This window comes from Ictalurus punctatus, chromosome 12 (genome assembly GCF_001660625.3).
Source record: "Ictalurus punctatus breed USDA103 chromosome 12, Coco_2.0, whole genome shotgun sequence".
Classification (NCBI taxonomy): domain Eukaryota; kingdom Metazoa; phylum Chordata; class Actinopteri; order Siluriformes; family Ictaluridae; genus Ictalurus; species Ictalurus punctatus.
Window position 1 is genome coordinate 10,537,371 of NC_030427.2, and position 26,321 is coordinate 10,563,691.

General features: G+C 41.3%; 1 protein-coding gene across 1 annotated transcript; it reads left to right on the forward strand.

Moving 5' to 3' along the window:
• Nucleotides 1–332: 332 nt before the first annotated feature.
• Nucleotides 333–26,135, forward strand: bmerb1 (bMERB domain containing 1). The gene is given in 6 exon segments (NM_001201022.1): nucleotides 333–567; nucleotides 9,783–9,903; nucleotides 18,187–18,260; nucleotides 19,247–19,361; nucleotides 22,878–22,960; nucleotides 25,850–26,135. Coding segments are annotated over 6 exon segments (591 nt in total). The 5' UTR covers nucleotides 333–488; the 3' UTR covers nucleotides 25,969–26,135.
• Nucleotides 26,136–26,321: the final 186 nt, after the last annotated feature.

Below are 26,321 nucleotides of genomic sequence, written 5' to 3' on the forward strand. Positions count from 1 at the left end.
TAATAATTAGAATATTTTCATATTAGGCTCAAAATCTAAAATGATGTTTTAATATATAACTGTAGCATTTCGAACTAACATTTCTATATTTCTATCATATAATAACATTTTGATATAGCCTATCATAGCCATACTTTTCCTGTTACGTGGCTCCTTTTGCTGTCAATACCGCGCATGCGTCGTCCACCCCTTACGCGTTCTTCCTACTGCGCATGCACTTTGCGTCCCTCACGCGTTCTTCTTACTGCGCATGCGCCCTGCATCCCTCGCGCGCTCGTCCCTCAGCAGCCCAGTCAGGAGCGTTGTGCTCAGTCTCGATGTGAAAGAGGATGCGCAGCACCGCGGCTCGGCGGAACCTACTCGGTTTGAACGGAACAGCGGAAGATTGAACCAGAAATAATTTACACCACACACATCACAGATTTACAACCGTAAACCGCGGTGTTTGGCGAGTTAAAGACAATAAAACCAATAATTCAGCAGCTGCAATGGAATTAAAGAAGTCCATCGCGGACAACGAGAGGAGCTACGGCGCCGTGCGCGAGACCAAATGGAGCAAAGACGAAGGTATGGACTGTATACAGCTGTAGGACAATGCTTAACTCGTGAATTAGGGGTTTATCTCGCCAAAGAATGTCCACAGAATAGTTTTTGGAAATGAATTTTATTGTCTACTTCCTCCAACAACCGCTTTTGTTACTCTTTTTTGACACAGGACAGCGTTAGCACGTTTTCATCTAAACATTCCGTTTACAGCCTGAACAATAACCACCCTTTATTTATTTATTTATTTATTTATTTATTTATTTATTTATTTATTTGAACGCGATCATGCATATAAATATGAAGCACACACACACACACACACACATATATATATATATATATATGCACTGCTTGTTTTACAGAGTCACTGGCTTAACGTAAAAAAAAAAATGTAACAACAACAATTCTCTAATAAATAACATTTTAATAACCATAACAAATATATAGGCCTAAACAGACTATCTCCATATTCCTTGTGGTCTGTTTGGCTCAAAATTGACCCCTTTTAGATTTTTTACTCAAAGTGCAACTTTAACTTTATTTACTTGGCTCATGAAAAAGGGAAAAAAAAAACCCAACTACTTTTGGTGTATCTGATATACACACCTTCATATTTATATCACAGAGGTTATGTTTGGGAATAAATCAGATTGAAAAAACTGGCAACACAAACTTTTTTTTTTCTTTTCCAAACAAAACATAAAATAAATTGGTGAATTCATTTACTGTTACCTTAATTTCTTATACGCAATTATACTTTGTGTTAGGAACAACCCCAGGCAGGAGAATATGGTTTTGTGTGTTTTTACTGTTCCCCAAAAATATATACACTGATCAGCCATAACATTAAAACCACTGACAGGTGATGTGAATAAACATTGATTATCTCATATGGCACCTGTCAAAGGGTGGGATATATTAGGCAGCAAGTGAACAGTCAGTTTTCGAAGGTGATGTGTTGGAAGCAGGAAAAATGGGCATGCATAAGGATCTGAGTGACTTTGACGAGGCCAAAATTATGATGGGTCAGAGTCTCCAAAATGGAGATTAAACCATTTACAGTACCCGTTGTTAGTTCTAGAGCAACAGCAAAAAAAGGAGGCGAGGAAATTTCACTTCTTTTCAACAGTATAGAAACAGTGCTGTCCAATTTGTGTGTTATTGTGTGAAATGAGATTAAAATAAGTTTCCAATAAGTATTGGGACTGCAGGTAGTGTTGCCATATCATAGCCCCAGGATCCTAGACTGAAACCTGAGTTTCGTATGTTTTCCCCATGTGTGCACGGGTTTCCTATAGTTTCTGCGGCTTACTCTTACCTAGATTGCTTATGTTAAATTGCTCCTATGGTGAGAATTTGTATATATGGTGTCCCATCTAGGGTGCGTTCTAACCATGGCCCTGACCAGGATCAATCGGTTACCGAAGATAACTGAATGAATATTTCTCTCCTAATTCTTTTCGAGAAAGATACAGGATATGATAAAGCCATTGAATGAGCAAAATGAACACATTATGTCTTAATACTGAAAAATACACTGATCAGCCATAACATTAAAACCACCTGCGTAATATTGTGTAGGTCCTCCTTGTGCCGCCAAAACAGCTCTGAGCCGTCGAGGCATGGACTCCACAAGACCTCTGAAGGTGTGCTGTGGTATCTGGCACCATGATGTTAGCAGTAGTTCCTTTAAGTCCTGTAAGTCGCGAGGTGGGGCTTCCATGGATCGGACTTGTTTGTCCAGTACATCCCACAGATGCTCGATCAGATTGAGATCTGGGTAATTTGGAGGTCGAGTCAACACCTGGTACTCTTTGTCATGGTTCTCAAACCATTCCTGAAATTTTTTTGCAGTGTGGCAGGGTGCATTATCTTGCTGAAAGAGGCCACTGCCATTTGGGAATATTGTTACCATGAAGAGGTGCACTTGGTCTGCAGCAGTGTTTAGGTAGGTGGTATGTGTCAAAGTAACATCTACATGAACACCAGGACGCAAGGTTTCCCAGCAGAACATTGCCCAGAGCATCACACTTCCTCCGCTGGCTTGCCTTCTTCCCATAGTGCATCCTGGCCCCATGTCTTCCCCATGTAAGCGACTCACACGCACCTGGCCATCCACATGATGTAAAATAAACCACCTTTCATCGGAGTAGGCCACCGTCTTTCATTGCTCCATGGTCCAGGTCCGATGCTCAGGTGGACAGGAGTCAGCATGGACACTCTGACCGGTCTGTGGCTACGCAGCCCCGTATGCAGCAAGCTGTGATGCACTGTGTGTTCTGACACCTTTCAATCATAGCCAACATGAACTTTTTCAGCAGTTTGTGCTACAGTAGTTCTTCTGTGGGATTGGCCCAGACAGGCTAGCCTTCTCTCACCAAGCGCATCAATGAGCCTTGGGCGCCCCTGACCCTGTTGCCGGGTCACCGGTTGTCCTTCCTTGAACCACTTTTGTTAGGTACTAACCACTGCATACCAGGAACACCCCACGAGACCTGCTGTTTTGGAGATGCTCTGACCCAGTCGTCTAGTCATCACAATTCGGCCCTTGTCAAAGTCGCTCAGATCCTTATGATTGCCCATTTTTTCCTGCTTCCAACACATCAACTTCGAGAACTGTCTGTTCACTTGCTGCTTAATATATCCCACCCCCTGACAGGTCCCATTGTAACCAGATAATCAGTGTTGTTCTCATCACCAGTCAGTGGTTTTAATGTTATGGCTGATTGGTGTATATATTGCCCTGAAAATTCTGTTGAACAAAAAATAGATTGAGCAATTTTGAAATGTAAGCGTATCTTTATAAAGCTGTGGCCGAGGACTTAATTAGTAACATGGCAAGCTGCATTTTTTTTAAGGGGAACAAACTTGTTTCGTGTACATTCCACAACATTAAATGTAACTATAAATGGATAACAGGTATGTGTCTTTCTTTAATAAATGGAAAAGTTTTGATTGATGTGAGCTGGCTGTGGTGTAAGTGGAATAAAAACACTTCAGGACAAGTGTTCAGCAGTCCAGTTTAATAAAACATAATCAAGTTTTATGCTTTAAATTTCAGATTTATTCATCTGATTATGCCCGAGGAGCCACAGCACACCAGCACATACCCCTCATGAACAATGACTGACAATATCACGCTCCAAACTCTGACATCAATCTGGAGAAACACTCATCAAAACTCAGCGTGTATATACATGTATATAATCTGCTCTCCTGGCTGAGAGCAAAATGTTTTTTTTTTACTGTGGTACTAAAGCTCGTTTTGTTTTCGAGTAGGTGCATGCAGCATGGAAGATTATAAGATTGTTGAAGGGAGTTAAGTCCATCAGTATGAAACTAGAAGAAACTGTCTCTATTTTTAGCTCTGGCCATGTTCAGTCTTAGTGCAGCAGTAGCAGCAGAGCTGATACATAACTCATCTCACTGATCATACTCCACAGTGACGTTAATAGCACTGAGCATCTGGATGCATCTGCATTTGATTAGACAGCAGTAGCTCAGAAATGAAGTGCTTGTTGACCAAAAGGGTGTAGGTTCAAATCCCATGACTGTGGTGCAAGCCCTTTAGCAAGGCTCTTAAGCCCTAACGGCTAATCTCTGTGCTTGGACTGGATTAGGTATCACTTATAAGATAGACAGAAGTGTCTGTAACACAGTTTGTTTAGTGTTTGAAGTTTGAAGTTTAATTAAAAGAGAGAAGATTATTCTCTCATGACCCGGTTTACATCCGAGGCCGTCATCGCTGACGTCTGAACCGCTAATTATAAAGCACTCCCTGAACTGAATCCGGAGTGTTAGAGCTGTGAAAACATTAAAAAGCAGTGCTGCTACTCTAAAATTTTTTAAAAAAATAAATAAATAAAAGGCTGAAACTGAAGGAAGTCGGTGTTCCTTGTTGTTTGCATGATCAACGTACAGCCGAAATTTAACCAAGCACTGCAAAGAGGTTTATTTTTTACTGGTGTGAGATGCCGTTAATTTATAGTTGGATATCAGAAGCAATTTGATCAGCCAAGTAAGGTTCCCATTGAGGAATTAAAACAGTGCAAAGCCATTTACGTTCAATCCAAAGTATAAAGAAGAAGAACTGTGGCAGTTAAAAGTGCAAGCTGAGGCAAACAAAACCCCGAATGAATGCATTATTAGACTTAACATCGAGACAAATAACTAAAGTACCCTATTACTGTGCTACGTGACACGATAACGTATTAAACGCTACTTTCATGCCGTAATTCCCATTTAATGAGTGACCGCAAATTACTTAGTGAAAGAGCCTGAATGCTGCTCTTGAGATCAGCACTTCAGCCACTTCAAACCGAAGCTCAGGCCTTCATTACGGTACACAATGCGCATGAATGTGAACGAGCTTTATCAGATCACACTCACGTACAGGAAATGGATGCAACATGTGGCGCGTGTGAACAGCCTCAGCTGCACGTCGGCAGATTGGCACCGATCATGCGTGTCTAGCGAGATTGTTAACTGTCCTCTGTGAGAAAGGTGTGCTCGGCTGAGAGCAGCTGGCACATTCCCAGGCTTTTGTGTGGGATTTCATTAAAAAAAGGAGGAGTGGGAGTGGTAAGCCCCTAACAACTGTTTCCCTAGGAACTCACTGTGGATTCATTGAATCAGCGAGCAACAGATGGAAAAAGAGAGAAAAAACCTGACAGAGTATGTGTGTATGTACGGTCGTGGTGTCTCAGTTATGAAAAACTCCCAGTGTGATAATAATACATCCTAGTATCTGCATGTAATTTCACAGTTTCGATGAGATTACCAAAGAAGAAATGATTAGGTAAGGTAATCTGCTTCAGATCGCCCGTAGCGTTCAGTACTTTGCATAAGGAAGCAATATAAAATACAGTTTTTCTGATTGTAATCTATTAAAAGTAGGTAGCATCAAGCAAAACAGGATATATATTTACGGACCGGGCTTGTAATGAACACCGTCCTACTCGGTGTTTGCTGCTTAAGAGGAAAAGTGTGTGTTATGTGCGTTATGTACTCCATATTTGTTTCTTCATTCAGCATGACTGGTTTATCCCGGTATATCCCCCGGCTAGATATGTAAATTGTGATCTCTATTTGATTTATCTATTGTCACCTTGCAGAAGCTTAGCCAGGCTGAATGTGGAGTTGGTGAAGAAAGACATTTAGTTCGTAAAGGAACAGAGAGCATGCAGTAATTGAAAAACAGCATGATGAAGAGATCACAAAAAGGAAAGAAGTGGTGGATAGACCGTGAGTGGCTTGGATGCAAATCAGCTACTATAAAATCGCACACACTTGTGCAGTAATGAATTGTTGTGCACTTGTTCCAACAACACAAAAGGGGAAGGCTTGTCGGAGCTTTCATTGCCGACTGTCTTACAGAAGAATTACTCATCAATGGCTCGTAACCATAGATTTTAGTGTGGGAGGACATAAATAACAACATGACCTCAACCAAATTTACAGCCTACAGAACTACATTCTAAAAAAACACACACACACACAAAAGACCTAAAACTATCCCAAAACATTCACGTGGTAGAAAATGGTAGATGCATTTTACTTTCTTTTTTTTTCCCATCAGCCTTTACTTGAGAAACGATGTCACCATGGTGCGCATGCATTACTGATATACAGACATCATACACTCTGTAATCATCCTTTCCCTCTCCTAATCTTTACAATATATCTTACAATAGAAATGCTTCTGCAGATCATAGACACACTGTCTGCATTTCAACTTCCCTTCGTTTGTGGAATTTTTTCAGCCAAGCAGTCCATCCATCTATCCATCCATTTTCTGTACTGCTTATCCTATACAGGGTTCTGTGGAGCCTGGAGCCAATCCCAGGGGACTCGGGGCACAAGGCGGGGGACAACCCATTGCATGGGACAATCACACACATTCACACATCCATTTACACACTACGGACAATTTAGAGATCAGCCAATCAGACTACAGTGCATGGACTTGGGGAGGAAACCAGAGAACCTGGAGGAAACCCCCGAAGCACGGGCAGAACATGCAAACTCCACGCACACAGGGCCGAGGCAGGAATTGAAGCCTCAACCCCCGGAGTTACAAGACAGATGTGCTAATCACTAAGCCACTGTACCCCTGGCCAAGAAGTATTCTCTATTAAGTTTCTCTACTAGAAATGTTCCAAAAGTGAACAAGGAGCATCTTAATTCCTGCCCCAGTGGGCCTCTATTAGTGCTTGTTGAAGTTCCCATTTTGGACCACTCAATATATAATAAAATATAAACATTCTATGGAGCTAAATGAGGCAGTGAGCACACCTTGGCTATCTTCCTGCAAAGTTCATGTTATGTAAGGAGCAAGTTTACCAAACGAGGTGGGCAAAACAGACTATTATCTATCTATCTATCTGTCTATCTATCTATCTATATATATTTAAAATGGACCAATAACAATGTCTTTTTACGGTCCAAATTAAAAGTCAGGCCAAGAGAGTCATTTAATGGACATCATGGAACGTCTGATCAGTCAGTGTTCACTGTGAGATGAAGGCTGTGTATTTGTTTTTGTTTTTTTCCAGAAGATAAATATCTCAGTTATATTACTTATATTCAAGATATCTAATATAGCAAAGCAAAAGGTTGCTACACTACATTAGGCATGCATGCCAGTGTGCTATAATATCTCAAAATTAGCTGAGGCTTTATCTTACATAAAGGTTTCCTGCTGCTTTCTCTACCAATGTGTGTGTATGTGTGTATGTGTGTGTGTGTGTGTGTGTGTGTGTGTGTAAGAAGTCTCCCTGCTACAGCACATAGCCAGTTGTCCGAGGATTTAGTCTGAGAGAAGAAGCCCCACCCTCTGGCAGCTTGAGATTGTTGACGCGCTGTGAGTCAGCGACGGTTGATGCGAGTGATTGGTAATGGTTAAATATTCATGCAGCAGTCCAGGGAGATGTTTACATCATCTGATTTGTATTCAGTTTGGAAAACCACGTGTGAATGGCAATGAAGGCAGCAGGAAAGACCTTTCTTATCAAAGATGGCATCTTATAATACCGATACTCTCCGCCTCCCAACCCTGCTGGCTCCGAAAGCAATCAGCCATTGTAAAAGCTGCTATGCTGGCAGGGTTTCTCATGCTCTCCCTGTAATTTACTCCTCCCGTGAGCTTCAGTTATACAGGACCATTCCTCCTTCGCACATCTCCCCTATGGCCAATTACAAAGGTTTTGCTCCAGTACCTTGAGAGACTAGATATCTGTAGCTGTAAAGAGGTTTCTGATCTGACAGCCAAGGCCAAGAACAACATCAAATTATACCACACTCTTTCAAGGTTTGGATAATTGTCTGTAATATTGGCATTGCTGGAAGTGTTGGTGTGAAAGGGGAATCATTAAGGTCTCCCTGACCGTAATGAAAAGATTGCTGCTCATTAACCCCCCCCAAAAAAAAAGACTTTGTAAGGGATTTGTGGTGCTGCAGTAAATTTTAAATCCATTAAATGGCTGAAAAAATGCCTGTTTTTTTTTTTTTTTTTTTTTTTTTTTGCTGAAGTAGCAACCACAGGGACCACTGTAGACATTTTCATGATGCTTCATGTTCTGAAGGAGGGATTTAAAGCCGGGCTTATGCTTCATTAGAACTGCTTCTGAGCGCTTTGGAAAGCCATATAGTCTTTTAGGACAGGAGAATGTGTAGGAGAAAAAAAATCTGCCTCTACTCCCTCTAAGCACTAGACTGTCAAATATATAGCTGCGATCTGATCTGAAAGGTTTGGGAACCCATGTTTTTCAATGATTTACATTTGAAAAAAACATTTTTGAACTTGACAAACCTAAGAATACACGGAATACAATGCTCGGATTTTGAAATGTTGAAAAAATTTAGTTTAAGCTGATGGTTATTTTTTTCTGCATCCATTTTTCAAATTCTGGTATTATAAGTATTCATTTCCATTAGTCATATACTAAATGATATATTTCTGTCACAGGAGTGTGAGGAAAGTCATCCAAATGATTGTTTGGCCCTGTGTATATGTGTGTAGACGTGTGTTGAACCCTGCTGTAAGCGGAGCCACATATGATGGGAGTTAGATGCACTGAGCTATCGGTATCAGCCTGATATCTGTGTGTCACTGCCTCACTCGTTGCTACGGTGATGTGAACGACTGGTCGAACGGTGGACTGCGATAGACTTGAACGAACACTCATAAGATCTCGTCTTACTATTGCGCGAGATAACTGAACCTTCCGTACGTCTTAATAAGAGCAGTGACCATATGGCCCTAGTCGCGGTGAAAGTAGTGATGATATCATCATTATTTGTAAACAGTAGGATGAAAATCTCGGATGTGCTCATGCTGATTCACGATGAAGTTTGAAAGTTGATCTGCCAGCATGTCGTACTACGCCCACACACACACGAACATACGCACACACACACACACATACACACACTGTAATTCTCTGTAATCTTGCTCTCTGGGTGTTTGGAGTTCCTCCATTTGCTGTTCCTTACTCTGATCAAATGACTGATTACGCTTATAACACGAGTTTGATTCTGATCGGTCAGAAGGTGTTGTTGAGTTTCCTATAACGGGGGCTCGGAGGGTAGTTCCAGATACAAGCCAAACCACAGGATTATATTAATGCGCTTTTTCTAATACTGTCATTTCTCTAGTAACAATTTACAAAGGGCTGTGTACGGTGGACGCAGCGTATTTGTTCACGGGGTGAAGTTTTCGTTTATTTAACAATTTTGGAAGGAGTCTACAGTGTTAGCGCTTTGCACCAGTCAGGGTGAACTTAAAATTTTGAGCACGGAGGGCTTCTTTTGTATTATGATCTTCATGAGAGAGAAAGAACGCGAAACTGACGAGGGGAACAACAGTTCACAGCATAAACAGAGTGATAAAGGAACTATCTTGTTTCGCAGACGTTCCACACCATTAAACATAACTATAAATGGATTAAAAAAGAAAAAAAAAAGTATGACGCGTCTTTCTTTAATTAGTATGTGATTGTAATAATCTCGAGAGCGGTAACAGTAACTCCATTTTGTGTGCGCATCACACCACTCTGCTGTTAATTATTTTCCTGTAACATCGCATTCCTGTTTGATTCCTTACACGCGAAGCAGATGAAGATGTAGAATACACACACCCTGTCGTGTGTAAACACCCGTACGGTACATACACGTCGTCACGGTCAGTGGCACGTCTTTCACACACAGATACACAGCGTGTTTCTGTTCCCCTGCAGGTCAGATGGACGTGTCCATGGCTGAGAGCTCCATGTCTCCGGATGAGATAGAGACGGAGATGGCCAGGATCCAGAGGCTCAGGGAGGTGCTCGTCAGAAGGGAGTCCGAGCTCCGCTTTATGTGAGGAACACAAATCACTGGCTGCTTGCTAGCTGTCTGAGTGTGTGTGTGTGAGAGAGAGAGAGAGACTTGGGTGTGTGGATCTTTATCTTCAGTGTGCGCTAAACAATTTAACGGAGGATTTAATACGGACGTGTTATTTGTCATTTCCCTCAAAGATAACTCACTCCACGATGGATAAACTACTGGTGCTTAGTTCCAGACACAGATTAAGTTTAATATTAGACATTTATATTTTGGTTTTAATGCAATTTTAATGCCACTCCTATTTGATTTATTCGTTATTTACACATTAGGGAGGTAAATAAATATTTATTCATTCCCATTTACAGTCTAGTTTAGCCCAGAAGCACACCTAATCTCTGTGAGAATTAATTATACAGCACAATACCAATCGAGTTTGCACTGCAAAGCTGATTACATGTATATATGCATGTGTGAGAGTGTGTGCTGTGAAATGAAATGAACAAATGTTCAACTCCATTAGCATATTTATGATCTTGAATGTTCCCAGATCCTTCACCAAACCTGATAATTGCCAGTTGAAGGCCACACAGGAATGTGCATCAAAGAGAGACCTAAACAAAACCCAGCGCTCTCAGAGAAAAAAAAAAACACAAGAAAAACTCATTGGAATTAATTGCAATTGCCCGTACTCACAGTTCAATCCGCCAATAATGTAGCAGCCGCACAACGCATAAAACATGCAAATACAGATCAAGAGCTTTAGTTAATATTCCTTTAATAAAAAGCCAAAAAAAGGTTCAGGTAGGTTTTTTTTTGCGAAAACCTACCTGAATCGGCGAAATCACAATTGCGCCAAGTTGTTTTGCACGGTCTTTCTCAGTGATGTTTGTTGGTAAATGAGACCTTTTATCTGTACTCAAGTTCTTGAATCAAAGTGAATCAAAGAGGGGTTCGGCCGAACGCACGTTGTGATGACGTGTCTTGGCCCAAATCTGCGGTGATTTTCATTTCATTTCACTACCGCTTACTCCTTCTTCAGAGTCACGGGGCAACCTGGAGCCTATCCCAGGGAACTCTGCGGTCATTTTGAAAATAGATAAATAAATCGCAAGATCCTCCGGATATTGCGGAGTTTGCTTGATCTTGCATTCGTTTCTGCAGTCGCAAAATTGCGAAATCCTGGAGGGACTGATATTCACATCAATCATCAGAATGGAGAAAAATAAATAAATAAATAAATAAATAAAAGTGATCTCAGTGACTTGGACCATGCAAGATGGCCTGTTTTGAGTATTCCAGGAGTTGCTGATCTCCTGGGATTTTCTCTCTCTCTCTCACATACACACACACGCACAAATAAATCTAGCATTTACACAGCATGTTGGGGGGGGGAGGAAAAAACCCACATCCAGTAAGAAGCAGTTCTGTGGGCGGAAACGCCTTGTTGATGAGAGAGGTCAGCGAAGAATGGCAAGATTCAAGTGGAAAAACAGCACCTGGTCTTTTTCCAGTCCTCAACGTTCAAGGTGAGCCTGAGCCTACTGCAGCGTCACATTCCTGTTATTGGCTGACAGGAATGGAATCTGACGTGGGTCTGACGTCCTGCTGTTCGAGCCGATCCGCCTCAGGGTTTGAGGTGTTGTGTTCTGATGTGCTTTTCTGCTCACCACAGCTGTAGCGTGGCTATTTGCATTACCGCAGTGCTCCTGTCAGCTTGACACAATCTGGCGATTCTCCTCTGAATTCTCTCTGATTTTATGCATTGCGCTGCTGCCACATGATCGGCTGATTGGATAACTAGATAAATGAGCAGGTAAACAGGTGCTCCTAATATTGTCTATTAAAAGGTATGCTACTTACAAATCTCACCGATTGAATTTTGGGAACAGCAGCTTTTATTTACAGGTGAATTAATGAATGGATGAGCACAAAGAAAAGGTATATATATATATATATATATATATATATATATATATATATATATATATATATATATATATAGAGAGAGAGAGAGAGAGAGAGAGAGAGAGAGAGAGAGAGAGAGGGAGAGAGAGAACTTGAGAGACAACAAATGCATTGTTTACAGAAATGTTATTCCAGCATGCTGTTATTAGGTCAGGTTGGACGTGCGCAAGCTTGATATGTTTGTTTAAGAAAGACGGAGTGAGAAGACTGAGGGAGGAACCAAAACTAGAACTAAAATAAAAAACACAGCACTGTTGCTGCGGAAGCCGAGTCAGGAGCAAGGAGGGCAAGATCGTGACTGTAGTTATGTGAAGAAACCGAGTGTGTTAGGGTTTAATCTGAGCATGACAGAAAAAGACTGCCTGTAAAGGCTGACACTAGGCGAAAGGCCGTCACCTTACATTTATTAAAATAAATTCTCTATCCACAGCATCACGAGTCCCATGAGCAAGAACCTTGAGTCGGAAATCAATAAATATTTATCCAGAACATATTTTAAAGTAGAACGCTTTTACAAATTCTTCACGTAGAGGTATTTGAATGTCAAGCACATAACCTGTATGTTTACGTCTTCCTTCCAGAAAAGGGACTACTTTTTCCCGAAGGAACAATTTGTACTAGCGTGCGACAACGTTTTGGGTTCACATTTTGCTCCCACAGTTTTCGGGAGTGTTGGAGATTTTTTATAAACGTTCAAAAGAACTGCTTTGATAAGACTTTATGTTAAGTCTGTCCTCTCCCAAGTCGCTTATTGTTAAAGTGGAACAGCGGTAGTTTTTAATTCACGTTATATAAAATTGTTCTTAAAACAACAGTTAAACACATAATTCAACTTTCTGTGTTTTCAAACTACAAACAGATGTGCAAAAATGACTGCCTGTGATAACTGCACACACGCTACAGATGTGGATAAAAACGGGATCAAAAATGCTGGAGTTTTCCTTCAAGCAGGGCTTTAGTTCCATTTAGTTCTATTGTTTGATGTCTGCAGCATTTCTTTAGTTCCCTTCGTTTAGTTTAGACTAAGACTGGACAATATGTTATAAATCAGTATCAGAAAACATCATTTCTTTTTAAAACTATACATTAAAGCATCGCCTTTATAACCATGACCAGCTCCTTTGTTACACCACACAGTGGAGTAGCTGACTGGATGTCAAACTCAATTTTAGTGCCACTTATTTAATTTTCCAGCTTCTCTGGATTATTTAACTTCGTTTTGTAGATCCTCTTTCATTCATTCAGTCATCTTTAGTAAGCCCTTTTCCTGGTCAGGGTCACGGTGGAACACACCCTAGATGGGACGTCAGGGCACCCATTCACACTTAGGGGGGATTTAGAGTCACCAATACACCTACTGGCATGTTCTTAGGAGACGGGAGGAAAGCAGAGAACCTGTACGGAATGAAATTTGTGCCAAAAGTATTGAAAGTAACTTTTCATGAAACGAACAAAAAATATAAAACGAGAAAGAAGGAAAACGCTCTGAAAATTTGAACCGTGAACTCGGTGGCAAAACACGAATCGTGGTCTTGTTTGTTTCTTGAAAAGTTACAGTGTGTTCAGTATTTTTGGCACAAATTTAATTCTATAAACCTGGAGGAAAATCACGAACTCCAAAACAGACAGCATGGAAGTAATCACGCACAGAGTTGGATGCAAATGCAGGGGTTTATTAAGTTCACAGAACAAAAACAAGACAAACCACAACAACAGGAAAAAAAAAACCTTAAGTGCAAATCCAAAATTGATTTTTAAAAACAAGCAGCCGGTCTGTCAAGCAGAGCAACTTAGGCTAAATGAGAAAACAACAACAACAACAACAAAAAAAATGAATAAACGAGCAAAGGATCGGACTCATCATTAGAATAACTAGGAGCAAGACTTCGCAATGCTCTATTGAAAGTCTGGGCTGTTTAAAGGATCATGAGTCTGTAGTCATGTACTGTATTGTGTGATGTGGATAGCGGGTGCTAAGCTAATTTTAACTCGTTTTTTTCAGCGTTTTTGTAAAAATATGCCACTTTTACTGGCACTTTTATACATATTGTGCATTGTGAAGAAGAAAAAAAAAAAAAAAAAAAGTCCAAGTATCGTGATATTTTTGTGAAACTTCCCACCAATCTTCTAATTTGTTCTGAATTAACCCAAAACTTTATAATGCTGAGGTCACGAATTGTCTGAGCTTCTGCTTCAATTAATCGTTTCTTTCTCTGGAGCAGAGAACGAGGCTAAATTGCATCAGTTTAATACGATTGGGTTTAATGCGTCTCTGCTGTGGGTTATGGGGACATGAAGGGTTTCGGTGTGGTCGCTGTGTCTAGGGGACTCCTGAGGATACAAAGTAAATGTTTCTTGGCAGGCAGTGCAGTAGTGCGTCACAAAACACTGCAAAGCTCGAACACAGACACACCCATACACACACACACACACACACACACACACACACACACACACACACACGCGCACACACACGCACAAGAAAAGCTGAACATGGAGGACCAGAACAAAAGAGATGGAGCAAAGAGACAAATAATGAAAAGGTAGAAAAAAAAATGTCAACACAGAAAGCAAGAGAGTGATAGAAGTCAAGACTCAACATCATGAAAAAGAGACAGAGAGAAATAGAGAGAACTATGTGGAGAAAGAGCAAGTGGATGAGTCATCTGCTGCTGTGGATTAAAGCGCCTGGTAGCCGTCACTGCGGTGCAGGATGAGGTGAGGAGAATGGAGAAAAGGAAGGAAGGAGGGAAAATAAGGAAAAAGTGTCAAACAGAGGAAAAAAAAAAAAGAAAGAAGCAGCAATCCCAGTGTGATTGCTTTGGTAATACGGAGGTTAAATAAGAAATAAGGCTGGGTGGTGAGTCATGGCTCTGATGTCCACCCACGACCTCCAGCCATGGCTGACAAATAGCATTACATAACAGCAGAGAAGCTGGGAGCATGTTATGTATTATACTCTTGTAGTGGAATTTTTATTTATGATAGATATCAGCGTGTTGGTCATGGTGAGAGTACTGCTACATAATCTATACTTTCCTCTTACTGATCGATTGTACAGATGTGTGTGAGCACAGATATTATTAGTTGTGGTTTGAGGAGTGAATGAAGAAAAGAGCTCGGAGAACTCCGATAGTTAGAGCTCACTTTGCGCAAGACTCTCATTTGGCTCCCAATGATTGCTCCAGCCTGGGCATCACCGGAACGGTTCTGCACTATCTCTCAGACAGATCCTTCAAGGTATTGTGGAGGGGAGGTATTTCTGAAACTCAGCAACTCACACTAGGGTCCACTACCCTTTTCGATTTATACTAAATGGTAAATGGTGCACTTATTTAGCGCTTTTATCCAAAGCACTTTACACTGTGTCTCATTCACCCATTCACACACACACTCACACACCAATGGTAGCAGAGCTGCCATGCAAGGCGCTAACTTGCCATCGGGCACAACTTGGGGTTCAGTGTCTTGCCCAAGGACACTTCGGCATGTGGAGTCATGCGGGCCGCCAACCCTACGACTAAAGGACAACCCGCTCTACCAACTGAGCCACAGCCGCCCCGTCATTTTTGCAGCAATCGGTAATCTAGTGAACACTTCAACTGTAGAATTGGGACAGAACAACATGGATCCATCCATCTTCTCACAGGTCACAGGGAAACCTGGAGACTATCCCAGGGAGCATATGGCCCTGGTGGGAATCGAACCCCCGACCCTGGAGGTGTGAGGCAAACGTGCTAACCACGCCTCGTCTTCAACCAGCCCAAGAGAAGCTGTGTCACACCCTCTTCATCTCCCTCCACCGACTTCCTGTAGCCGACCACATCAAATTCAAGGCCTTGATGCTCACCTACAAGACCTTGTCTGGAACAGCTCCCTCCTACCTCAACTCTCTCCTGAAGGCTTACGTTCCCTCACGCAACCTGTGATCAGTTAATGATCAACGAGGTCCCTTTCCAGAACCTTCACACCAACTGTCCCTCAGTGGTGGAATAACTTCCAACCTCAATCCAGACAGCAGAATCCGTCACCATCTTCAAAAAACAACTAAAGACCCACTTCTTCCGTGAACACCAAACTAACCACTAAACCGCCAACCCCACGTTATACTTTTATTAAAAATAAACAACGACGACTTACTCTGGCTCTTACACCTCGACTCTGCGCACTCTGCTTTTCTAGAACTCAAAAGATCTTGTATTGTAGCACTACTTCAACTCTCCGCTTGATATCGCTTCGCTTGTATTTTCTCATTTGTAAGTCGCTTTGGATTAAAGCATCTGCTAAATGAATAAACGTAAATAGCAGTAGTTAAGGTTCTGACATAGCGACCAAGACTTTGATAGCACCAGAGGTCTGTCTATGCTTCAGAGAAATCTAAAGGTTAAAAATTGGTAGCTACCATAATGTAATAATGTACGGAGAGCTAGTTAGATAGTGAAGTGCGTTATTAATAGACTAACTGAAACGTCCCGAAAAGGGGACTACTGTGCCGTAGTCCTCATCTCCGGAGTAAGTTTTTCCACATAGCACATTGTGTTTGCGGCCTCGACAAAGTATCACCAAGTTGTTGGTGAATATCTCGGCTAGGAGATGCAGTGTTCTGTCCTCGCAAGTGAAAAATTGTGAGTCTGGCTAATATGTTTATTTAATCTGGCTGTGTTGAACTGCCTTAACCTTATTCTAACCACTGTGTTACCAGTAAATCAGTGAGTTCTCAGAATCCGAGAGGAAGCAAAGTAAAATAGCTCAAAAAACAAGCTACATAATCCAGTAAAGCTGGACAACAACCAATCGAGGACAGCAAAGACAATATTATAGGGTCCATACAGGATCTTGTGGAGCATTTTGGTGATTGTCGCAGCCAAAAATGCTTTATTTTGCTGCGGCAAAAACTACTTGAATTGGTGAAATTGTAATTGCACAAAATTGTTTCACACGGTCTTTCACAGTGATGTTTGTTACTCATGCTCGACTCACATGAATAGAAGAGGGCTTTAGCCGAATGCGCGTTGTGATGACGTCACATGGCACATCTTGGTCCGAATCTGCGGACAATCTGCAGTGATTTTGAAAAATTGCAAGCTCCTGCGAATATTGCAGAGTTTCCTTGATTTTGCGTTAATTTCTGTGATCGCAAAAACGCTAAATCCTACAAGGACTGATTAAAATATTTATCTTGGCTACATGACAACAGAACTGACCTGGACCTGTCCCAATCTGTCTTGAGTCCTGAAGTCCTGCTGATATTATCAAAAGTGAGGACATAGTGAGCAGACTTTGAGGGTGCATAGATCAAAATAATAGTAACAAAAAAATGACGACAATTTTATTACCATCATTCTCATACAGCCACTTTACGCTATACAGGATAGTTCATGAGCCATAACTAGCAAGTTTAAAAGGTACGCTCACACATACAGAGATTTTATCACTGCAAGTCACCAGTCGCTATACTATGAAGTTGCCAGTAGGCGGTCCTATTACTGGTTGCCATAGTAACATGTATCAGTGGGTGGCGTGACCAACATGCCACTATTGAGAACAGATCAAATTTTGTTGCCGCTAAAATGAAACATTCTGCAGGAGCAGTGTTTGTATATAAACTTCACCAGTCTACATACGCATCATATCCTACGAGATGAAGGAGAAGCGGTGTGTGCGCTTTGCCACTGCGGCAACCTGTCTGCTTTCTGGTTCCACGACACAGTTCGGACTCGCAGGCAGCATGGCGGATCACGGATCACTTGCGCGCTACGGTCTTCACTCCCATTGGTAGTCGCTGTGCTAAGTCACTCGAAATTTGCATAAAAGGTAAACTTTTCTCAAGTTGGACACGCCCACGTGTAGTCGCCAACAGTCGCTGTTGCTCACGTCACCGTAAGTCACCATCTCTTATTGAAAATGCTCTCCAGTCGCTTTGTCCCCGCGAGCCCCTGTATGTGTGAATGTACCATAATAGCTAGGTTATAGCATTAATCGGTCATTTTTATACCAGGCTGAGCCTACAATTTGCAATACAAATGATGAAATGATAAAGATTCAACATTTTAGGAATAATTAGCAACCACAAGCAACATAAATTATTGAAAAGGATGCCACTATACAACAATTCTACTCACTTAAAAACAAAACAAATAATAATAATAATAAATGCATGTCATTTGAAAAAAAAACAAAAAAAAAAAACACCCCACCAAACAACAATTAATAAAAAGGACCGACACAAAAATGACATTACTCTTGCTGAGACTGAGCATCATGTCTCACATGACGTACTGTATTACAACTTTATAATCACATTGCCCAGCCCTACCTCTTTCCTCAGAAAATCCTCTTGTCTTTCTTCAGGATGGACGATATTCAACTGTGCAAAGACATCATGGCCCTGAAGCAGGAGCTGCGTAAAATTGTAGCCGTGCCAGGTTTGTACCCTCGCCATCAAGAACACATTTTAAATCATGGACACGATAGCCGCTTCTCATTCATATTTCACTGTTTGGGTTGATGCTGGACATGGGGTTAGGGAGCACCATTTTTATTATGGAGCATTCACAAAAGATTTAGTCTTTAAAACTGATTAAAACATAAACATGAAACTGTAGCAGGTTTGAATGGTGCATTTCTCAAGAACAGCTGGTGCGCTTTATGGCTTCTGTGACACACAGTTTTATTCGGCCATCAATAAGGATGGCACGTGTTGTCTCATTGTGCATTTGTCTAAGAGGGAGAGGGAGTAGGAGAAAGACAGAAGCATGTGTGTGCATATCTTCATTTTCAAAGATGCTTTCAGGATTATGTTCTCTCCTTGTGAAAAGAGCTGAGCTGGCACTTCCTGTCCTCCACACGCTCTGCCCTTCACCTACCATCAATGTGTGTGTGTGTGCGCGTGCATATCAGGTATGGAAAAAAATAAAAAAAACAAAAAGGAAGATGGATAAATGGATATACTGAAACTATTTCTAAAGACAAAACCAATAACACAAGCTGACTGGGCATGCAGGACAGGTTAGGTATATTAATACAATAGCAGTGGAATACGATAACGACGACAATACAGTAGCTATGAGAATAGGACAGCTACAAGAAAACAGGTACGATAATACACAGCCATCTGTGTCCAGGAGTCCAAGAGAGCAACATTGGCCATGCTCTCAGGGTTGGATGGGTGGTTTACATATTCTCTTCATCAATCACTGAATTAGGGAGAAAAATCAGGAAACCCCTCCAAAAAGAGCTATGAGAATAGTATAGGTATGATAATACAATAACTACAATAATAGAAAATCTACAAAAAAAAACCAACAAAAACAATACTGCCAGAGTACCCATGATCATCTAAATACAAAATGGACTTCATGTTACATTCATTGATTCCATATGTTTCGTTTTCCTCTTTCTCTCTACCCAGAAAAAGAAAGGAGCAAGAAGCAGCAGCAGAAGGAGGAAGAGCTGATTCAGAAGATCCATAAGCTGGTGGAAAAGAGGGATTTCCTAGTGGATGACGCAGAGGTGGAGAGATTGAGGTGCGTGCAAGAAAAGAAAAGTAAAGGCAGAGAAAAGTGGTGTCTGGAAGTGCTGAATTGTCACAACACTATCTTCTACTCCTACACATTGCGTTCTAGAGATAATAAGTATTTGGCGGCTTCAAAGAGGATTCAACCCCCATTTAGTCTGCAAGTCAGACCAGGTCTGGAAAAACCTGGGTCTGTTGGCAGTTAGCGTTGTAAAAAGCTGCATTGCGTGATTGCAGGGTTTTGTTTTAACCAAGCAGGAGCCACAATGGTCCTTTGTGGATAAGATCACATACCCCTGATTTAGTTCGTTTTAAATTCTGATTAGAAATAATCTGCTTTCTCTGATGGACACAGGCACAATTATCAGGAAAAGCCCAAATCTATTAACTGATAGCACACTGAGGCACTGCATGCATATGGATGTATTTGTGCATTCCCAGCGCTCACTGGGAGACTCAAACACACCAGAAGATGACAGTTGTATGCTAATGTGAAAACTAGTCGCATTGTACAAGACAATGACAACGGAGGAAGGAGAGAAATCATTCAAATGAGCCAGAATGATTAAGATGGAAGACCAGAATAGTCATCGTCTTTAGAGAGAGCTGAGAAGTGAGAAGAGAGCTTTAAAAGATTCATGGAGCGCACTCTACTGCTGCTGGATCATGGGTATTGCTTTGTATGCATTTGTATACATAGTTACTGCCAACAAATAAACTATCTAGCTAGTCAGATAATCAGACATTATGTTAAACAGATCTTGTGACAATCAGTGTCTGCATTTGTTTAGATGTGGCAACGGATAAGCTACCTATTGCCAAACTGACAAGATTTTCTAGGCCAATGACATTAAGGGCAATATTTTATCAGGATTAACACTGAATCATGGCTTCTTTGGAACTCTCCACATTTAGAGATTCCTATATCTCCTCTAGGTTTTCTTAAGTGAGTTTGTGGGGGTTGGGGGTGGGATGAGCTTTGGCATGAGGTCTAAGGGACAGAACCATGAGCTCGTCATCCAGACCACTGAGATTAGCTAGCATTACTCTGATCAACAGTAGAGAAAACAATAGGGTGAAAGATCAGGGGTCGCCAACTGGCAGACCGTGGTCCGGATGCAGACGGAACAAAGTGTTTCGGTGGACTGAACCAAGGACTCTGGTGTAGTTTAGCAACTCTTTTCATATCCAGTTACATCCATCCATTTTCCGTACCACTTATCCTACACACAAGGTTGCAGGGAGCTTGGAGCCTACCCATGGCAGGGCACAATCTCTCCCTCTCTTTCTCACTCACACACACACACACACACACACTACAATTTGGACATGCCAATCAGCCTACAATGCATGTCTTTGGACTTGGGGAGGAAACCAGAGTACCCAGAAGAAACCCCCAAAGCATGTTGAGAACCTGCAAACTCCATACACAGGGCGGAGGTGGGAGGTGCAAGGCAACTCGTAGTCTAGGAAATCAAAGACTTTTCACAAAATTTCATAGACAATTTACCTCCCCTTGCCTGATTAGTGAACTGATGACATGGCTTGTTTAAAAAAAAACAGAAAAAAAAAGTACTGTGCGTGCTTATTCTCCCCATATCACATTCAAAACACATTCTTAAAAAACTATCACTGCCATTCAGTCATATTAGACACATGACCACATGTAAGCCAGACGTCTGTAAGCAAAGAATTTTACAAAGTGGACCTTAATATGGGCAGTGGTGGCTCAGTGGTTAAGGTGTTGGACTACTGCTCAGAAGGTTGTGCGTTCAAACCTCAGCACAGCCAAATTGCCTCTGTTCGGCCCTTGAGCAAAGCCCTTAACCCTCAACTGCTCAGATGTATAAATGAGATAAATGTAAGTCGCTCTGGATAAGAGCGTCGGCCAAATGCCGTAAAGGTAAATACGTTTTTAGTTGAATACCTGTGCACAACCTGGGAGCCCCAGCTCTTTGTTTTTAGCAGATGACAAGCTCTTGTGAAATTCTGCTAGAATTACACAGTACAGCTTTTATTTTGCAGCAAAGCTGATTACACGTGTGAGAGAATGAGCATGCAGTGAAACAAAATGAACAAGTGTGTGATCCCATCTGGCATCCAGTCTGTATCGACATACCCTGACTGGTATATTTATGAGACTGAATGCTCGCAGATTATTCACCAAACCTTGCTAATTGGGACTTATATAACTGAGAACTTAAAGTTTTGTTTAGTTTAGTTAAATAAAGAACTAGATGAAACCCAGAGTTCCCTGCGGAGAAGGAATGCCTCCTTGGTTCAATAATGAACTACATTTGAAAGCTAATTAAGCCACAGGACATGCCAGACCTCCATACACTCGGCTAAACACAATCACTTTCTTGCATCTGAAAACGATTCACTTCCATTCAATCAAACGTCATAGGCACAACGGCTTGCTGTCTAGCTCATTAATTATTCACAGCGAAAAGAGGTTAAAATAAAGATGCAGGAAACAGTACAGTAGAAAAATGCTGCATCACGGTGAAGATTTTTTTTTTTTTTTTTAAAGGTTATTAAGGGTTTTGGCTTTTCTGACCATTAAAATCACTCCTAAGAGGGGAAAAGGTAAGGAAAGAAAAGGAGGAAAGAACAAATAAGAAGAAATGAAAATCCCACAAAAATATGCGCTTATCAACAAAAAAAAGTACAATAATGAACTGCATCTGTTATATATATATATATATATATAGTGACTCTGTTGGAGTCCTAATAGGAAAAAGCATGAGGACAGATTTGAAACAAATTTGAATTAAAATTGAAAAATGTAGAGAAATAGTAAAATCATGTCGTCATGTACACATGTATGATCCCATCAACAAACAACTGGTTAAAAAAACAAAACAAAAGAACGTTACTTTTAATGCAAGTATTACTGTAAAGCTAAGGGGAAAAGTGGATGGCAAGAAAAGAAAAAAAACTAAAAAAAAGTAGAAATTAAGAGAAAAAAAATAATACATCATCTTTTTTTTTTGCATATGATAAAATTAATAAATACTAATAATATTAATTTAAAAAAAAAGAAAAAAAAGAGAACAAACACAAACAGGAACCAATAACGAATACATGGGAGAAAAATTAGAAGAAGAATATAATACAAATCTGCAAAGTGCATCTTTAAAACCAAGTCTCCATCACAGCGCACGTAGCACGAATATAAAAACTACAACACAACTCTGAATAAGCAGACAATCCATCATCACTGTTTTTTTTTTTTGTTTTAATGCGTCCTATTTAATTAGTGAATCACAGAGAAAATGTTTTTCAGTCTCGGTGAGAATTCTGACACTCATTAGTGTTCGTCAGAGTGAGAGCTCATCAACACCTCTGTGCCCCAGCCACAGTTCTCGCCGCTTTATGACTCATTCCTGCCGCTCTTTCACTCATTTTCTCCCCTCCCCTCCCTCTGTGTCTCATCCCCGTTTTATTTATCTCCCGACACTCTCCATCGGCCCCTCTTTCCACTCGTATCTGTGACTCACAAACCTGCTGTCCATCTCTACAGGGAGCAGGAAGAGGACAAAGAGATGGCAGAGTTCCTCAGACTCAAGCTCATGCCACTGGACAAACTGGCCAGAGTCACACAGAGTGAGTGGCCCTGATTCATTGACACGTTTACTCATATTTAACTGGAGCTCACAGACACGTTTTATAAAGCAAGATGGACACAGATCTTTAGAGATATTAAGCAACCAGATAGCAAAAGGTTTGGGGTTCTACCTACAGATATTCCTGTAGATACACACTGTAGAGACCTAGATAGCTGATAGGACCATTCTGTAAAGATGGCAGGTTTTTGTGGCAGTTCATCCATGTAAAAGTTTATTTTATACCTTGAAGAGCTGCAAACGTAACTGATGTTGGCTTGTGAACATATTGTCTAGCATAATTTGAACAATCATTAGCTGAAGCCCTATTCAGACTGGGACTAGCTTTACGTGAGGAGGTGGCGTAATCCGAACCGGTCACGTCTGCCCTTTTTACACAATGCATCCATCTTGAAAGATTATGTCCTTTTTTAACTTCTATAGAAGAATTACCTCCAGGTTATATACACACACGTCTCCAGTGTACCTGCACTTTCATGCAATTATCCAATCAGCTAATCATGTGGCAGCAGCGCAATGCATATACATGCAGATACAGGTCAAGAGCTTCAGTTAATGTTCGTATCACACATCAGAACAGGGGAAAAACATGAGCTCAATTACTCCGACCGTAGCACGGTCGGTGGTGCGAATATTCCAGAAACTGCCGATTATCTAGGATTCTCATGCACAACGGTTTACACAGAACGATGCGAAAAACAAAACAAGCATCCAGCGAGCAGCAGTTCTGTGGGAAGAAAAGCTTTGTGGATGAGAGAGGTCAGAGGAGGATGTCCAGACTGGTCTGAGCCGACAGGAAAACCAGTCAAATAGCCACGCTTTACAACCGTGCTGAACAGAAAAGCATCATCAGGACGCACAATACGTGTTGAACCTCGTGACAGATGGGCTACAAAAGTAGAAGACCAGATCGGGTTCCGCTTCCGTCAGCCAAGAACAGGAAACCGTGGGCTGAGGTGTCAGAGGGCACAAGATCACCCAAACTGGACCGGGCGATGTCTACAAAATCACCTGCATGACTTGATGCGTTGCAGTGCTGCCACATATTGGGCTGGTTAGATAAACGCACGAATGAGCAGGGCTACAGGTTTTCCTATTAATGTCCAAACTGACCTGTTGAGAAAGATTCTGTTATATCCTGTGGGGAAAAGAGGATGTGTGTTCTTGTCAATATAAAGGCACTCCAGGAAGCTCTCTTTTCAAACATCCGTCACTGAATCCAAGTACCGGCCAAGTTTCAAACTTAGAACAATAAAATACAGACGATGTTTCAAACGACTCTTCAGAGAAGCGACGCTTCGGGGAGGCTATATGTAGGTTCTTGAATTCCTCACACAGGTAGAGCCAACATACAAGATATGGCCATGTGACCAACTAAGGACCAAACTACGCTCCAAAAAACAAAAAAAATCATTCAGCACAGTATGCTGCCTATCTAGGTCTCTAATGGGTGTATCTCCCAAACACTCAGTGAATATCTCATCATACACCGCGGGCTCTCTTGGTAGTAAGGGTTTACGTTTACAAGAGGCATGAACTGTATTTCAGACTCTTACAAGCCACACAGCCAGTTAACAAATTCCTATAAAAAGGTCAGCGACGCTTTAGCGATCACTACGGTCTGCAACGAGTCAGCGGTTGGCTACAGCCATGCTGCGCCTCACACACCACTCTCCCACCCCTGCTGGTGAAACGAGCAATTAAGTGCTCATTGTGTGTTCAATCATACAGAGAAAAGCGCTTTTACAGAGATTAACACGGTCTCCTCATGGGGCTGTCCAGCAAAGCAGAACATTACAGAGCAGGGGTGTCCAATCTTATCCGGAAAGGGCCGGTGTGGGTGCAGGTTTTCATTCCGACCGAGCAGGAGCCACACCCGAGTCTAGTCAAAGCCAAGATCAACCGATTAAACAAGTGGAATCAGGTGTGCCTCTTGGTTGGTTGGTTGGTTGGAATGAAAACCTGCATCCAAAAAAGATTGGACACCCCTGTTGTAGAGGCTTCAAAATTGAGAGGGCAATTACACAACACCACAGGAACACTGTGCAGGTGGAGTTATGCTTTCCTGCTTTCTGGTGGAACGTTCACATGCGCCTTCCAGTTTCTAATGAGCATTTTTCAAAACAGACTTCACAAACTGAAAAAATGTCTGATATTTTTTTTATTTATATACACATATATACACACACACACACACACACACACACACACACACACATATATATATATATATATATATATATAAATAAATGATCAGTTTGGTACAGTAGTTTCATTCTCTGGGTAGAATGCACTCAATGCAGCAGACCCAATATTGTTTAACTAAACTACATCTTGAATGAGGTTCCTTTATCCTTATGCTCATTTCCTCTGTACAGTTCTTGATTCTGATGGGACAGAAGGTGTCGATACATGTCCTGTACAGGTCTACACGATGTCCAACGTACGCAGGGGCTTGCACTGCATCTGCTCCTCATAAAAATAAGAAGTATATTTGTTGATCTGGTGATGTTTTCATGCACAGTGGGCTGCAGAAGTGCATGTTAGCTGCTAGGAGAGCTTGATAAATGATAAATGAATGTGAAATCTATATATAGCCATGCTGCATACTGTCCAAAGGAGTTAACCGTTTGCTTCACAGAGTGCCGACGTGTTAATCGCTCGAACGTCGAAGGTGTTAAAAACAAAATGTAACTTAAAGTTGAATGTAAAATTAACAAGGCATATAGAGCCAATAAGCAGACGCTAGTGGAATTAGAGATGGTTCATGTGAATTTACAGGAGTTGGATAGAAGAAATAAAACTGATGATCTGCTACTGATGACAATCTTTAAGCGTTTGAATAATTCTCATCCTTGAACCTTCCCAGGTCCTCCAAAAGTGAAAAAGTCGACCCCGGAACCTCCGCCGAACAAACCATCCATTACAAAGAGCAGCGTAGCCGTCCTAAAGGACTGCTGTGGAGCCACGCAGTGCGCAGTCATGTAAAACCTCTCCATGCTACACTTAGTATGTTTCAGGAAGATGTCATCTTATTTCGGGTTGATCAGGTTGCTATAGATTTTTTTTTTTGGTCTTTACATAGCAGACGTGATGCCATTGTTCATTTTAAAAGTGCCATGAGTCATCTAATAAATTATTTTCTCTGCATTAAAGCATTTTTATCGCTGTATATAAATCCGAGATGTAACTTGTCTCCAATTTGAAAAACGGTGTTGGTCGAAATCTTACGAGACGTCCCAGTCACACAAAGCTCTAGAAGCTCTGTAGCGTTCTGGAACTCCTCCTTCTAGGGTTCTAGAATCCTCTTCATTAAGGATTTGAAGCTCTGGTGAGTTCTT